The 16,114-nt window shown below is 44.0% G+C and overlaps 1 protein-coding gene across 10 annotated transcripts in view; it reads right to left on the bottom strand.

The window, feature by feature from the left end:
- Positions 1 to 16,114, bottom strand: part of LOC132153008 (dachshund homolog 1-like) — a 114,836-nt gene that overhangs the window by 33,701 nt on the left and 65,021 nt on the right. For 7 of the 10 annotated variants that reach the window (XM_059562090.1, XM_059562089.1, XM_059562097.1 and 4 more), the window contains exon 3: positions 14,229 to 14,465. In XM_059562090.1, the coding sequence (XP_059418073.1) occupies positions 14,229 to 14,465 (237 nt within the window). The remainder of the gene's footprint in view (positions 1 to 14,228; positions 14,466 to 16,114) is intronic. The other 3 variants (XM_059562092.1, XM_059562098.1, XM_059562099.1) reach the window with 1 other exon arrangement.

Below are 16,114 nucleotides of genomic sequence, written 5' to 3'. Positions count from 1 at the left end.
TCTCTGGTTTGATGAGGAAGCATAATAAAGCAGACCTGCATCACCCCCAAGGCCCCCCCCCCCCCCCCACCAACAACCATCAAAGCAAACATGTGGTAGGGATTATGGAGGAGACAGACAGCATTGTTTTATTATTTATTTATTATTCTTCCTCTAGGAGGATAAAGGCCCAGCAGCAGTTCTTGGCATATGGGGGAGTGCTTTTGGTCCAGCATTTTTTTTTTTTTTTGGTGAGCGCCACATTTTGGTCTCAGATACTGTAACTTGAGCTGGTTAACACAATTACCTTCATGGTTCGAGATGCCCAGACACAGGCTTCAGCGCATTACTAAAGCAAACTCAATTTCAAATTGAATTGTTTTCAGCTTAAATGTGTCCCTTATCATTCTCCATAAACTACTGCTGGTTTAAGGAAAGTAGAAGAGAGCGGACATTACCAGCAGATGTTTCCACTGAGGGTATAATATATTCAAGTCTAATCAATAACCCCCTGGGACTGTGAAACCCAGGCAGAGCAGAGGGAGGGGGGATTCATCTCCATCAGATACTGAGTAAAGGGTCCCGTTTAAGAAGATTGCTTTTGTTCAATGGCAGGCAGTTGTCATTTTGACTAGGACTCTAAAATGAAAAGTATCGAACGGCGTTATCAATCACAACGTGTATGAGTCCATGGGAATGATTTCCAGTGGATAAGACAGACTCTTGCATCATCTGTTCTAATTACAAAATTAGCATCACGTTGCAGAGGCTGCTTCTTTGTGTGATTCTGAAATTCCTTGTGAAGGGAGCTTTGTTATGTTTGTCATACCACTTTGGTCTTATTGAATGTGCTTAAAGGGGTAGTTCACCTAAAAAAGGAAATTATGTCATTATTTACTCACCCTCATGTTTTTCAAACCTGTATGGCTTCTTTTTTTCTTCTATGAAAAGTGTGTGTGTGTGTGTGTGTGTGTGTGTGTGTGTGTGTGTGTGTGTGTGTGTGTGTGTGTGTGTGTGTGTGTGTGTGTGTGCGTGTGTGTGTGTGTGTGTGTGTGTAAAAATCAGTAGGGCCCAGTTTTGTTTTGGAACCAACTGATTATATGGACAAAACAGATTAAAAAATCTTATAATCTTTTGTGCTTGACAGAAGTCAGTCAAACAGGTTTAGATCAGGGTTATTATACACTGAGCCACAGGTACACTACATACTATATACATATACATATGAGAGAATTGAATTTAAAAGAAAAAATCAGTAAAATATTTTTTTTCAGGTCCCCATATAGAAAATAAAAATCATGGTTAAGATCTATTTAAATGATCTTATTTGATATCCACATTACTTTTTCTAGCTCTTTATTGTCTCAGTAATGTCTTTTCCATTTCTTCTAAAGACACTCAGTAGAAACATCTGAAACAAACTAAACATAACAGAACTATTAAGCTTTAAAACAGCGACTTTTGAACACTGGGTTACTAAGAAGATTCAGTTGCACAGATTCCTTTTTTACATACATATACTAACATACATATATACATATACTATGGGCTAAATGCAGGCTACTTTCTGTACTTTCTGGAGGTGATGGGATGATTTGTTCTGGCATAAAGCCTGACCCAGAGCAGGATTGCTTGTCTGGTTTGGGTTAATAGGGCTCCAGGCGTGAATGATACCCATGAATGATAATGGCCGTGCCTTATTTTTTCATGTTCTAATTGCAGCACTGTTATTATCATTGCAATAATCATGGCAATATTCCGATTGCACCACATCCTCTCTGTCATCAAAAGGCACAACGGTTGCGCGTCAAGCACTGGTTTGTTTCTCTCCTGTAATTGAGTGCAGTGAGGTGACCTATCAGAGGAATATTCTAAGCAGTCAAAGTGCATGCATCTTTCACATTATGAACCGAAGAGGCTTATCATGTGTGAAAGGTTGAATATCATTTATTACATGCATTGCATTTACACCATGTGACATTGTATTTTCAAATTGCGCAGATCTCTTCATTCCTATCTTTGCCTCAAAAGGTCATTCAATTCCACTTATAAATGCAACCTGACAGATTAGTAAAGAGGGACAGGCAACGCACCACGTCTCACAGCTGATTCAAATGACTCCAAATTAATACATCCAATTAATGAAGAACGAGTTTTAATGTTGATGAGGCTCAACAAGTAAACCGGTTACTTATTTATTTCATTTACTCTGCAGCCACACAAATATCTGCATGAACATGTATCATGTTGGTGCCGGCTATGCTCACTGCAGAAACGTGGAGCTGTGCTGCTTTTCAGAGATGATAGAGCATGATACGGATCATTACAGAAATAATGTTTAATCAATTCCCATTTTGTAATTTGTTTCTGCAGTTGTAGGCATTTGTGTACACCAGCGCTTTGCACATTTTTACACCCAACTCTCCCTCTTCCAAAATCATGCATATTAAATTTTATGCTGATGCTTAACTGTTGATGCAACCGGAATTAAAACAAGCAATTCAACTTCATTAAAAAGTAAGTGATTATCGAGTTATCTTTTTGAAATTCTATTAAAATGTGTGGCGCTCTCCACTTATCTGTTGCTTGCTTCCCAGGAGCACAACACACTAATAGAGGCATTCAGAAAAACGAATGCCCAGGAGAGGCCACGTGTCTCTCTAAACTCAGCCCTGGTTCTCATCGTGGTCTCAGAGCTATTACTAATGCTTCCTGTCTTCCTGTGAAGAGCCCTGCTGATGTTTGAGGTGAGACAAAACAGCATTCAACAATGTAAACTGATACAGGTAAGGGTGGTTTTGAAGAAACTGGCTATCTGTGATGCTAAATACCTACAGCGGGACTCAGTCAGCGAGTAATAGGGAATGAATCATTGCCCTGATTTCTGCTGGTGCGACTCAGATGTGGCTAGGAAGTGAACAATGTTTTTACCGTTTAGCTGCAGGCTGGTTTTTCACTCAGCAGACTTCTGGGCAATATATCACATTTTCATACTATATTTGTGGTGATTTAGTTTAAGTTTATAATGAACATGATGATGATTTTATTGCACTTTAATTTTCCCAGGAAAGTTTCCAGAAGAGAATGTCTATGAAGTGGATCTACGTTAACTAAGTAACTGTTCAATTCGATTCATTTATTAAAAACTCAAAACATGTAAGTAGTTTAAATTAATCGCCATTCATATTCATATTATTAAAACAGCTACATGTTTTCTTTACATTTAGTTCTATTAAAGCATTTGAATATATGACAAATTCCACATGGCCTTCGTTTGAGTGATGATTGTTGAGATTCATGTGCATCATCGCTCAGATGTCAAAAGTCCATGTAGCATTACTTCATATATATTATTTTTTAGATACTTTACTAAAAAAACTAACTTGTATGTTGTTCAATTGCTTTACTAAAAATAAATATATAATTTATTGTATACATGGAAATATTGATTTTTATTATGTAAAATGAAAATTGAATATAAATTAAATATATTATGTGTTCATTCATTGTAAAACAGTGTGGCACTATATTTTAGTTGTTGGATTAAACACTTTCAAAACAACTGTTCTTTTGGGAAACTCAATCAATCATAGGAAACCTTTAAAACAAATCTAAATCACAGGAAACATTATTAATTTAGGCTGAATTAAGAATTATTTGACCAAATTTCATCCATAAAAGAGATTAGCTATAGCTATATCAACCTGACTTGATGAAGGCATGCGAAAAGAGGAAGAAAAAGTGAAAGTCAGACACACACGATTAAACCGAAAACTTTCTTCTGTTAGCTGTTGCTGTGCCATGTTTAGCAGTGCGAGGCCGCCAGATTGAAAAACAAAGCACAACCCTTGTTGGATTTGTCCTTCCACAGTGTGGGATTTATTAATAGAAAGGACATAAACAGACTAATTAAATCACAGCAGTCGAGGCTGAGATGACAGCTGGTGCTGTGTGTGACCAAACAGATCCCTATCAAAGAGCAGGAGGCAAGGCTCACTCAATCCGTCCTCTATGGGGAGCTATTTTAAGAGGCCCGGCATTGAGCATGAACACTTTCTGCTAAATGAGGGCTCGATGTACAATCTGGCTGATTATAAAGACGCGACGCAGCCCCGATGCATGATGGATGTGCTTGCTATAAAGACAATGGGCTCAGGGTCTCTGTTTTCTGATAGGTGTTGAGGAAATGTGACAGCACTCATCAGACAGATATCGCACCGCTCCCGACTTCCTCAGTGTCAGTTAAAAGCATTGTCGAGCGTTTGACGCAGTGATGCATTGAATTTGTGACAAGATCGCTCTTGACAGTGTAACAAGTACAATAAGAGGCATGAGTCTTACAGTTATTAATGTGTTTGCAAGAATACCCAAATGGTTAAGTATATAATAAGAGAGCTTTTGACTGCTTCAAAGACTGTAAGTTCCCCTGATTCTTCAACTCATGCGTCAAAAAAGGGTAACTCTGCCACAAATGAATATATTTTGAGTAATTATAACAAGATTTGAAACACCACTGGTTGATTGGCTGCACATTTGAAACCACCGATGAGAAGAAAATATGGTTTTAACAAGTCAATAATGGCAAGCGCAATGAAAACAACTTAATCAATGGCACTGCAATGTTTGCAAACAACAGCTTGAATTATAACACCAATAATTGATTCCCCACCGCCATGCTGTTTTTTCTTTCCCTCCAGTGATGTCATTTCCAATCGATTCCTTCCTGTGTACAAAGATGAGAGTTAGATATTGTTTTTTTTTTTTTTTGCCCCGACTCTTTACCCTCGCTCCACCAATGGAAATTTGCAAGCTGCACCAGCAGCTTAACCAAAAAGGATTAACTCCCATATCCAACTGAGAACACAGATAATGCTCAGTAATTGGTAAAAAATGAAGATGAATGGGACAGCAAGATAAGGACCAATTAGCTCCTCCACGCTTACAGCTGCGGTCTCTCTACAGATCCATCTCTTGAGTACTGGCCTCCTCTGCCAGAAGAAGCCTGGCAGAATTAGCGGCCTGACCTCATCGATGGTGGGAAGCCCACCCATCATCTTCCCCCCTTCACTTTTAATTCTGTCCCTAACTTATACACCTGTCACCAGCACTGATGTGACAGGCTCACACTCCCCACTTCCCCAAAATGCTAAACGCCAGGTCTGGGCCAGGTCTGAGCACGCTAACTTGCTAAATCGGAGAAACCCACTCAAACATGTGCGCACATACATGCCTGAAAGTTAGTCGCTTATTTCATTATGGCAGCATCATCTGGTTGGAGATACACACAATTCCCCCATCTAATTACGGAGAGGATTTAAGGTCCATTAAAGTTGCCGTGGCAAGGAATCAGATGCAAAATGGCACCCGGTGGCCACCAAGAGAGAGATTCTTTTCACCTCCTTCCATTTCTTAACCCGAAAGCTGCAAATGCATGAGTCACAAGAAAGGAAAGAAAGAAAATAAAAATGAATAAATAAACGAACAATTCATCTTGCTGAAAGGGGCAGGTGTTGGTTTTGGTTCAGGTCAATTCAATGCAAGGGAATGGATTGCTGTTTGTGTGTCTTCCAGGCACATGTTTTGCTTGGTTTGTGATCTGTAATTGTGCCGTTTCCTGTGAGTCAATGGAACAATCCACATTCTAAGAGAAGGGAACCCCCACCTCCTTGGAAAAAAAGCTGGGGAAGAATCAAAAGGGAAGCGAGCACTGAGCTTAATCACGTTCACCTCCTCCTCCCTCACTCAGGGTGTTTGGCTATTTGGTTCCAACTTAAGCTGGCTGACTGTTTTTCTCTCTGTTTTTGTAATTAATAATAGTGTTGTGAGCCGGTGAGAGCGACTGAGTTGAATATTTAATGCAGAAGAAACATTAGCCCATTCAATTTCCATCGACACCAACAAGTCCAGAGGAAAGTACAATGTCCTTCACACACTTACTATCAACACTTCAGACTATACTGCAAATCTCCATCAGAATATATATCAGTGGTGGAATAAAAAATTCATATTTGGGGGGGGGGGGGGGGGGCGTAGCAACCATACTCAACACATTACAGTGAAAAGAAAATGGTGCAGGATTTATCTTTAAACATTTAAACTCAGAAATCGCTGGTACTTTTCACAAATAGTTTCAAATACAACTAACATTTAACTAAACATGATATATTCAAACAGAATTAATAAAATAGTTTTTTCTTGTAAAATGTACTCACTAATATATGAATATATAGTATTTTTTACAGTTTAGAAACCCTTTTAGAAACCCCCGAATGCCCTTTCAACCATTCACAGCAAACTCAATAATAATAATAATAATTATAATAATGTATTAATTTATTATTATTATTATTATTTGTGTGTGTGTGTGTGTTCTGTGTTAACCCCCTATAAATGACATAAAAAAAGAGAAAAAAAGAAAACACTTGCAGTGTCTCTAAATAAATTATCACATCATATGGATCTGTTTTAATATAGCCCCGGCTCACTTCCTGCTCATGACATTGCCCACACCTGTCTGGAGAGTTTAGCTGAGTTCCTCTTTTCTAAAGTCATCACTATATCTGTCAAATGATTTCAGACTCTGGATTCCAGCTGCAGAAAAGGCCAGGACATAATAGGCATTCACAGTCCAAAACCATTAGAGTCCATCATGGTGCTCCGAAAAGCAGAAGTCAGTAAAGCACCGCAGCTAAGAGTTTATTTTCACAGTTGTGTGTTTTCTCTGGCACTCTTTTAAAACACCCAGATGTGATATCTCTCTCGGTTCTCTAGCGAAATGACCTTTCCGTTTTAATGCCGTAATGATCCAGAGCAGTGAGGGAATTTGCTGGGAGACGGGAATGGAAAACACTGTCTATTTCACTTAAAAACCTAATTTATGTTGCAATTAAAGGCTGAAAGGAGCTTGTTTCTCCCCTCTGGCTGGCTGCATAGAAGCAGCTATATTTTTTCGCCCTCTTATCATACGGGTGACTCCTATTGGCCATCCCGTCACAGGAGAGTGCTTGATATAAACAAGAGATTGCACTGACATCCAGTAATCAATATTAGGATGGCTTCAGTACCAAACATCTTTTGTCTCAGCCTCCATTCTTTTGACCAAACGAAGCATTAATTTAAATCATAAATCTGGGAGTGATTTAAATCCCAGAATGATTTATTTTCTACATTTCTGCGAGCGAGAGATTTGTCCATACGTGGTGACAGGTCACCTTCAAACGCCAGAGGTAGACTCTTCATCACCATGCAGACTAGCATCTCATCGCTGCGAGTAAATATTAAAGTAAAAGAATCCAATTGATTGTGGATGGGCCGGAGAGGCGTTGCGGCCATATATTTCATTCAAAGCTTATAATGCCTCTCTAGTTCGGCTCCTTTGCTCACGGCTGGGCCTGGAATTATTATTCTTCAGGGAGTCTGCATGCTCAAGGTTACAATTTAAATTGTAAAAAGATAAAAACTGTTTCTTATTAGCCCCATTGCCGCAGCATCGTCTATTCTGATTCGCATTTATCTTTATTTCGGTGACCTCGCAGCCCCCTGCCGCCGTTCGCTGTTGGATGAACTCAGCTCCACGTGGCTTCTTTCGATAAATCTGCTTAGTGTTTTGCCAAAACTCTTAGTGTCAAATTCAGCTGGGAAATCCTCGATGCAGGGTGGATATTCACAATGGAAATCACACGCGCACAGTTCAGCTCGGGGCTTATGGTAACTGAATCATTTGTAATGGATTTGTGGTTTAATATAACAGTGTAATTTCCACAAAAATGGCTTTAAGTAATGTTGCAAAGAGAGAGAAAAAATCAGAATGTATCTGAGAAACGATTAATTGGAGCGGGGGACATTCAAAACCAATTTTCTTCACCAAATTGAATTAGAGGCTCGCTTAATAGCTATTAGCTTTGGGATAAAGAGCTTATGGATGCATTTGATGTGTAGCTACTTTAAAAGTGCATTACCTGCTAATGATGAATTTGGATTCAACCAAACAAACTGACTGCTCAAAAGAAGATTACACAAAGCTTTCGAGTTTCCTTATAGATTTGGACATTTGCAGTTTAAACTGCATTTATGTGAGTTAAAGAACATTAAGTGTTTTGCCTAGGTAAATAGCAGGAATTATTGTTCCAAAACCGAATTAAAGTTTAAAACCCGACTTTCTTTTGTGAATGACAGAATTGTCATTTTTGGGTGAAGTCCCTCTAAGTGTAGTTTGAAACCCTGTCAACTCTAGCATATGAGTGCTTCTGGTCAGATTCTGGTCATCTGACTGGACAGTGCTACGTACGGGTGTAAATGGGATTCAAAATGATTTGTGAATGCTTAAACTATATGGGAAGTGGACATATGATGGTATCTCTTTTTTCATGCAAATGCTAATCTGACCTGATGAGTCCAATCTACTCATGTGCCATGTGCTAAAACGTACTTGGTTACTAAACGTAACCTCGGTTCTCTCTAGAAGAGCGAACGAGTACTGTGTCTTAGCTAAGACGCTACGGGAAAAGTCTCTTTTCACGAAATACTGAAGCAAAAAATTATCATTAATTTTGTATTTTTGTAAAGCGCATTTGCAGCAGTACACAGCCATAGGCGAGACGGCTCATTCGCTCATTGGCTTGTTCTGCGGCAACTGCACAGCCTATCGAGCGCGGGCTGATGCAAGATCAGACCAAGGGCTTCGCGCCCTTCTTGCCACTTCCCGCCGAAACGGGTGTGGCCCAACCTATAAAAGGAGCTCGAAAAGGCTGACTCACCTGATTTATTTCATCGCCGAAGCGAACCAGAGTGAATCATACGCACGGCAGAGAACGCAGTACTCATTCGCTCTTCTAAAGAGAACCGAGGTTACGTTTAGTAACCGAGTACGTTCTCTTACGAGAGCTCTCTCATACTGCGTCTTAGCTAAGATGCTACGGGAACCCAATGCAAACACCGTGCGCGCAGGGATCACACACCAATAAACCTGAAGCAACGCCCAGGATTTACAGTGCACAGTCACCTGAGGGACTCACAGAGAGTCCAGGACAGAAAAGGGGGGAGCCCTCCGTCCCATATCTAGCAGCCTCTTGTGGAGTGTGCTCTGACGCCCAACGGGCACTGATGGCCCCTGGAAGCATAAGCTAACGCTATGGCGTCAACTATCCATCTGGATAGAGTCTGTCTCGAAACAGCCATTCCCTTGGAACGTCCACCGAACGAGACAAACAGCTGCTCCGTCTGCCAAAAGGCAGCAGTGCGAGACACATAAGCTCTTAAAACCCTGACAGGGCAAAGAAGACTCGAGTCTCTATCCTCTCCTTACACCGGCAGGGCTGACAGGGCAATAACCTGAGCCCGAAACGGCGTGTTGAGGGATTTCGGCACATAACCGTGCCTAGGTTTGAGTATGACCCTTGAATCATTAGGCCCAAACTCCAAGCACGACTGGCTCACCGAGAGCGCGTGCAAATCACCCACACGCTTCACCGAAGCGAGAGCCAACAAGAATACTGTCTTGAACGACAGATGCTGAAGGCTAACCGATTGGATAGGCTCAAAAGGGGGACCCTTCAAGGCCTCCAAAAACCGCCGCGAGGTCCCACATAGGGACTGACGGTGGTCTGGGAGGATTCAGCCTCCTAGCTCCTCTGAGGAACCGGATGACTAAATCGTTCCTTCCTATTGACTGACCGGACATCGTTTCAGAAAACGCCGCGATGGCCGCCACATAAACTTTGAGCGTGGATGGGGCTCTGCCCTTATCCAACAGCTCCTGTAGGAGGAGAGGACCTCTGTCACCTCACAACTAAGGGGTGAATAACCTCGAGCTGTGCACCAGCTGGAGTACACCGACCACTTCGAGGCATACAGACGTCGTGTCGACGGAGCTCTAGCCTGAGTGATGGTATTTAGCACTCCCACTGCGAGATCAGCGGGTAACCGTTGAGCGCCCAAACATGGAGGGACCACAACTCCGGTTGAGGGTGCCAAATCGAGCCCCTGGCCTGCGAGAGGAGGTCCCTCCTCAACGGTACCGGCCACGGGGCGACATTTGCTAACTGCATCAAATCTGGGAACCATGGTTGGTTCTTCCAAAGAGGTGCTACAAGCAGTATTGAACATCTCGTTTCTCTCACCCGTTCCATCACCTGCGGAAGGAGGGAGACGGGAGGGAACGCATAAAGCGGGCAGCACGGCCATCTCCGTGACAGCGCACTTTTGTTCTTGGAAAAGAACGCGGGGCAGTGAGCATTTTCGTGGGACGCAAAGAGGTCCACCTCCGCCATGCCAAATCTCTCCCACAACAGCCGGACTGTTTGCGGGTGTAGAGACCATTAGCCTGTAGGAACATTGCCTCTGGACAGCCTGTCTGGACCCAGATTCTGCAGTCCAGGCACATGCACTGCTCTCAGCGAGCGCACGTTGCGCTGAGCACAAACCAGGAGGCGTTCCGTCAGCCTGCACAGGTTTCGGGACCCGAAACCGCCCTGGCGATTTATGTAGGACACCACGGACATGTTGTCCGAATGGACTACGACGTGGTGATCCTTGATATGGGGACAAAAGCGCGTCAGCGCGTTCTCCACTGCCAGCATTTCCAGGCAGTTGATATGATGGAGCTTTTCTCTTGTTCTGACCATAGGCCAAAGGACGGTCTGCCTTCGAGCAGCGCTCCCCATCCCGAAGTGGAGGCGTCCGTCGACACCATTTTCACACTCGGGGAAGTCCCCAGGCTTACACCTGATTGGTACCAGCCGTTCGCTGTCCAAGGTGCTAGAGCCGCAACACAGCTCTGATCGTCATGGAACACGAGTTCAGAACTATACCCAGAAACAGGATCGTCTGACTGTGGTTCAGCGAACTCTTCGCCCAATTGACACTGAGGCCGAGCTTCTCGAGGTGATCGAGTAAAACGGCCCTGTGGTCCACGAGCTCTGCTCGTGATCGGGCCAGAACCAGCCAGTCGTCCAAATAATTCAGCACTCGTATGCCTCAGTGTCTGAGTCTGAGAGGAGCGAGCGCTGCATCCATGCACCTCGTAAACGTACGAGGAGCTACGGACAAGCCGAATGGCAGGACTGTAAACTGGTATGCCTGGCCCTCGAAGGCGAATCTCAAATATCGCCTGTGGTTTGACGCTATCTGTATTTGAAAATACGCGTCCTTCAGATCTATTGACATGAACCAGTCCCCTCTGCGAATCTGCGTGAGGAGTTTCCTGGTCGTAAGCATTTTGAAACTGCATTTCATCAATGCCTTGTTCAGCTGTCTTAGATCCAGTATGGGCCTGAGACCCCCGCCCCTCTTGGGCACCAGAAAGTATCTGCTGTACAGCCCCCCCCCCCCCTCGCTTTGAGCTTGAGACACAGGCTCTACAGCCCCTTAGCTCAACAGTTTTGATATTTCGGCCCAAAGTATGTGTGCTACTTCTGTTTTGACCGTAGTTTCGACGCGCGCTGAATAGCGCGGAGGGCGTCGAAAAAACTGTAGCGAGTAGCCTCTCTTTATAATGCCTAGCACCCAATCCGAAACCCCTGGAAGCGCTGACCATGCATCTGCATGAATGGCTAAGGGCTGGATGCGAAGCGCGCTCTGTTGACCGGGCAACGGCGGCGCTCGGGTGTGCTGCGCATTTGAGGCAGGGAGCGCGCTGATCACAGCGGGCAGATCGCACTTCCTCGACCCCGTCCTGGTGCTTAACCGACTGGGGGAAGGCTGAGCAGGTCCCGTGGGACTCGATATGTCTGCGAGTAACTGTGGGCTGCATATGTGCACATTTACCACTTTCAACTCGCTGTCTGCCTGTGCAGAGCGTACGTGCACGGGCCTCGTTTTTAAAGAAGCCACGCGCCGTATGTGACATAGTGTATGTGGGCACTGGGGAGTGGGCACGTTTACTATGCGGCGCGCTCGACCGATCTGTGTCGATCTTATGTGCGCGAGCCCTGTATGAAGGGCTGTGCTTACATGTGGAGATGGGCACTGAGGAGTGGGCATCGTCACTGCATTTATAGCACCATCGGCCGTGGCCGGATGATCATGCACGGGTTTTGTTTTTACAGAAACCACATGACGCGTGTGACATAGTAATTGTATGCAGTGTGCGCGATCGACTTGAGTCGCTTTTATGGGTGCAGACCATACAGGCTTGCGCATTGCAAAAAACGCTAAAAAAAAGTCACAATCTCTGGAACTGAAACAGCAGCGCGCTTAGGTGAGAGCCCGGCCACAGCGGAACTAGTACACCGGCGCTTCGATGAAGCAGCCATCGTGTGTAGTGCCGACGCAGCGTCATGCAGCTTTCCTAGGATGGCTTCGGGGCTCCCGGCCTCACCGTAATCCTCTGCCGCGGTCCCCGCGGCGCGGGGCGACGGCCAGTAGAGCGAGAACGGGGGTCTCGAGCTGCGTTGCTGAAGCTGTTGTGATAATGGCTTTTGTGTGCAGGCAAGCGGGCAACTGTGCAGGCTTGCGCATTGCAGAAAACGCTGAGACAGTCACAATTCCTGGAACTGAAACAGCGGCGCGCTTGGGTGAGAGCTCGGCCACAGCGGAACTCGTACACCTGCGCTTCGATGAAGCAGCCATCGTTAGTAATGCCGACGCAGCGTCACACAGCAGACTTTAGATGGCAACACCGCTTTTGCCGCCGTCCAGCAGAGGGCGGACAAAGGTGCGTCGCTATCGCCTGTTCCACCGGCGGAAGTGAGTGGTAGTTCCTGTTTTTAGCATCATCAGTGTGGAGAATGCTAGTGAGACAGACGAACGAGTTCGCGCTGAATATGGAGCGTTCCAAGCCTTCGCCACCTCTTCGTGAAGCTCAGGAAGAAATGAGGCGGGCTTTGAGAAGTACGCTCATCCGAAAGGGAAATACCATCCAGCCCGGGAACGAGAGGGGGGGCGCTGGTGCAAACCACTCGCGGCCGAGACTCATCGCGGCCAACACGAGCATTCGCCCCGGCTCCTTCTCGATGTCAGCTCGTCTGCTGGGCTTCTGAGCAGAAGGCGCGAGATCCTCGGAGCTCGCCCAGCCCTCACTGCCCGAAGCTAGCAGAGAGCGCGTGTCCTCTTCCCCCGACGCGGCCCTGAGATCGACTTCCTCGGACGACGCGCCGGCAAACAGCGGGCGCTGCCCACCGGGAAGCGATGCAGGGGGGGGGGGGGGGGCGGTGAAGCAGGGCGAACCGGCGAGCTCGGTTGAGCTGAAGACGGTTCCGGAATCCGCTGGAAGCGATGCTTTTATGGCGCCTCAGCGCAGCGGAGAATGCAGGCTCAGAGAAAAAGGCCAGGCGAGTCCTCAGAGTCACCATGGCAACAGCTCGCAGTGGGGCATGTTCTTCAGCCAGGCAGGAGACACAGATGACGTACCGGTCTCCCTCGCTGAGTGGGGCTCTGACGAGCCGCAGGAAGGCATCTTAAAAAAGACGCGAGCTCTTTTATGAGTGCGTGTCGCAGGGTGAACACACACACACATAAAGAACAGTGGATATAACAGAATTGAAAGGATATAGGCGCCGGACAGCGCAGCTGGAACGGCAGTGGAAGGCGGCGAAGGCCAGCAGCTTCAGAATGGCTCGTCCCGCTGATATGCCTCTCAGACGGCGCTTGCTTCCTCCGTGATCCAGCGATGCGTGAGCTTCGCTGAAGAGATGAAAAATCAGGTGAGTCAGCCTTTTCGAGCTCCTTTTATAGGTTGGGCCACACCCGTTTCGGCGGGAAGTGGCAAGAAGGGCGCGAAGCGCCCTTATTGGTCTGATGTTGCATCAGCCCGCGCTCGATAGGCTGTGCAGTTGCCGCAGAACAAGCCAATGAGCGAATGAGCCGTCTCGTCTATGGCTGTGTACTGCTGCAAATGCGCTTTACAAAAATACAAAATTAAGGATAATTTTTTGCTTCAGTATTTCATGAAAAGAGACTTTTCCCGTAGCGTCTTAGTTAAGACGCAGCACGAGAGAGCTCTCGTAAGAGAACAAGGGGTTTAAGCATTGTATCTATGCGTGTCCTTAACAGAAAAAAAAAACTGCAGTGACAGATCACATAAAGCTGAAACATCTGAAATTCTGGAAAAAAAAGGAAATTGCATAAATAGGACAAAATGTGCTAATAATAATAATAATAATAAAAAATATTTTCTTTGCTTTATTCTTTTCTTTTATCAACATTTAGTCATGAAACCAAATACCCTCCCCTCAAAATCTGATCCTTAGCAGTCACAAAAGACACATTTGAGAAGCATGTTATTTCCAGGTGTAAACAGTGATGTGTCTTGCCTGACCACTTGAGACGTGTGCTAGTGCCAGACCTGCATCCAGTGTGAGTCACGCTGCTGGTGGATGGTGACTCACCCACACTGGAGCTGAGGTCTCCGTTCTCTGGGTCTGCCCCGTGCTGGGTGTTGCTTCCGTGGTAGCTGCTCATCACTTCCAGCTTGATCTTCTTTACCTTCATGGCCTCTGCGATGGCAGCATTGGTGGCAGCCGCAGCTGCTGCAGCGGCCGCTGTGAGGCCTAGAGCAGGAGGACATAAAGATGAAGTCACTGCACCATAAATATTAAACCAAAATGGGCATAAAGCAATGGTTTGGTCAGTAAATGCTTTTAGATTTTTTTTTCTAGTCAGAAGAAGAGACCGTAACCAAAGAGTATAGAAGCCCAAGAGGCGAAACTCAATAGAACGCTACATAGCAACAGTTGCCCCATGACGTGACGGCGCGGCCGCCATTATGGACTGAAAACTGAAGAAAAATGCAGAGAAATAATGGGAGTCAATGGCACTGAAAAACTTAACATAACAAAAACTTAACAGAACTTAATTTTTTCTGGCCGTCATATCTAAATATGAAAACAATTTAAAATACATTAATGAGGATGACCGACATTAAATGACGTTAAATGACAGAAAATATACGTCTATGTGTTGGTTATGCATACATAACATACTTAACATAACATACTTCTGTGATGTTCTGTAATACCTCTATAATATTTTAAAGCTGCTATAGTATTTCTATAGTAGTCTTATCGTACTTCTGTAGTATGTCCCAGATTACTATAGGCCTAGTATTCCTATAAGATTACTATAATATTTTGATTCCTATATAATATAAGATTCCTATAGCACTTTTTTGTAAGGGTATGTCCCCCACCGAATCGGCTTCATTAGCCTACCACTTACGGTTTGCAAAGATACAATTATAAAATTATTGCAAACCTTTAATCTATCAATATTTATGTTCTATTATGCATTTTCCTTGTTATATGAATAACAGAAATTCATGAAATAATATATATAGGCAGACACACAGTAATAAGATTTTTTCAAATGTTGATTTTGACATTAGTGAATATCACCATCACCATATATATGATTTGGAAAAATAAATAAATAAATAAATAAATAAAATTATAAATGAGCATTTCTAAAGACAGTTCACCTTTAACAAGAATATCACAAAAATATTAACAACTTGTTTTTCAACATCTTCAGTGAAAGTGCACACAGTGAACGTTTCAATGGCAAGAACAAAAACAATCTGTGAATGTCCTATTACAGGCGGAAAAGTACAAAAAAAAAGATGTGCAATCTAGCAAGTGCACACATGAACTATAAACAGTACTAAAATGGAAGTGGTGCCATAAGATCTCAGTAATTAATCAGACACCACCATCTATTGTGTGTGCTTTGTGTATGAGAAGTTTGTTTGTATTTTTTTTCTTTTTGTGAGAGAAGAGGCATTGACATAGAATGGAAGCATTAGTCAAAAAGGTGTATAATCTAGCAAATGCACACATGAACAAAAAAGAACTCTGACCATCTTTCGGAAACTAATGTACTACTAGCCAGCTACTTGCTAGCCAGCTACTAGCCAGTTCAAGTTTTGTATAGATTTCTAAAAACGAAACAGCAAAACCGCCTCTTGGGCTTTTATACTCTTTGCTGTAACATAAGAACAAAGAAAATCAATTTTTGGGGAAAACTAGATCCTTGTTATAGGATGCTTTGGATGCAGTTGGTGACAATAAAGACATTAATAATGTTACAAAATATTTATATTTCAAATAAATAATGTTCTTTTGATATTTCTATTTATCAAAGAATGCTGAAAAAATGTTTCCAGAAAGAAATATTACAAATATAACACTGATAAAAAATAATA

Source organism: Carassius carassius, chromosome 11 (genome assembly GCF_963082965.1).
Source record: "Carassius carassius chromosome 11, fCarCar2.1, whole genome shotgun sequence".
Taxonomy (NCBI): domain Eukaryota; kingdom Metazoa; phylum Chordata; class Actinopteri; order Cypriniformes; family Cyprinidae; genus Carassius; species Carassius carassius.
The sequence above is the reverse complement of the archived record's forward strand: the minus strand, read 5'-3'. Positions and strand labels throughout refer to the sequence as shown.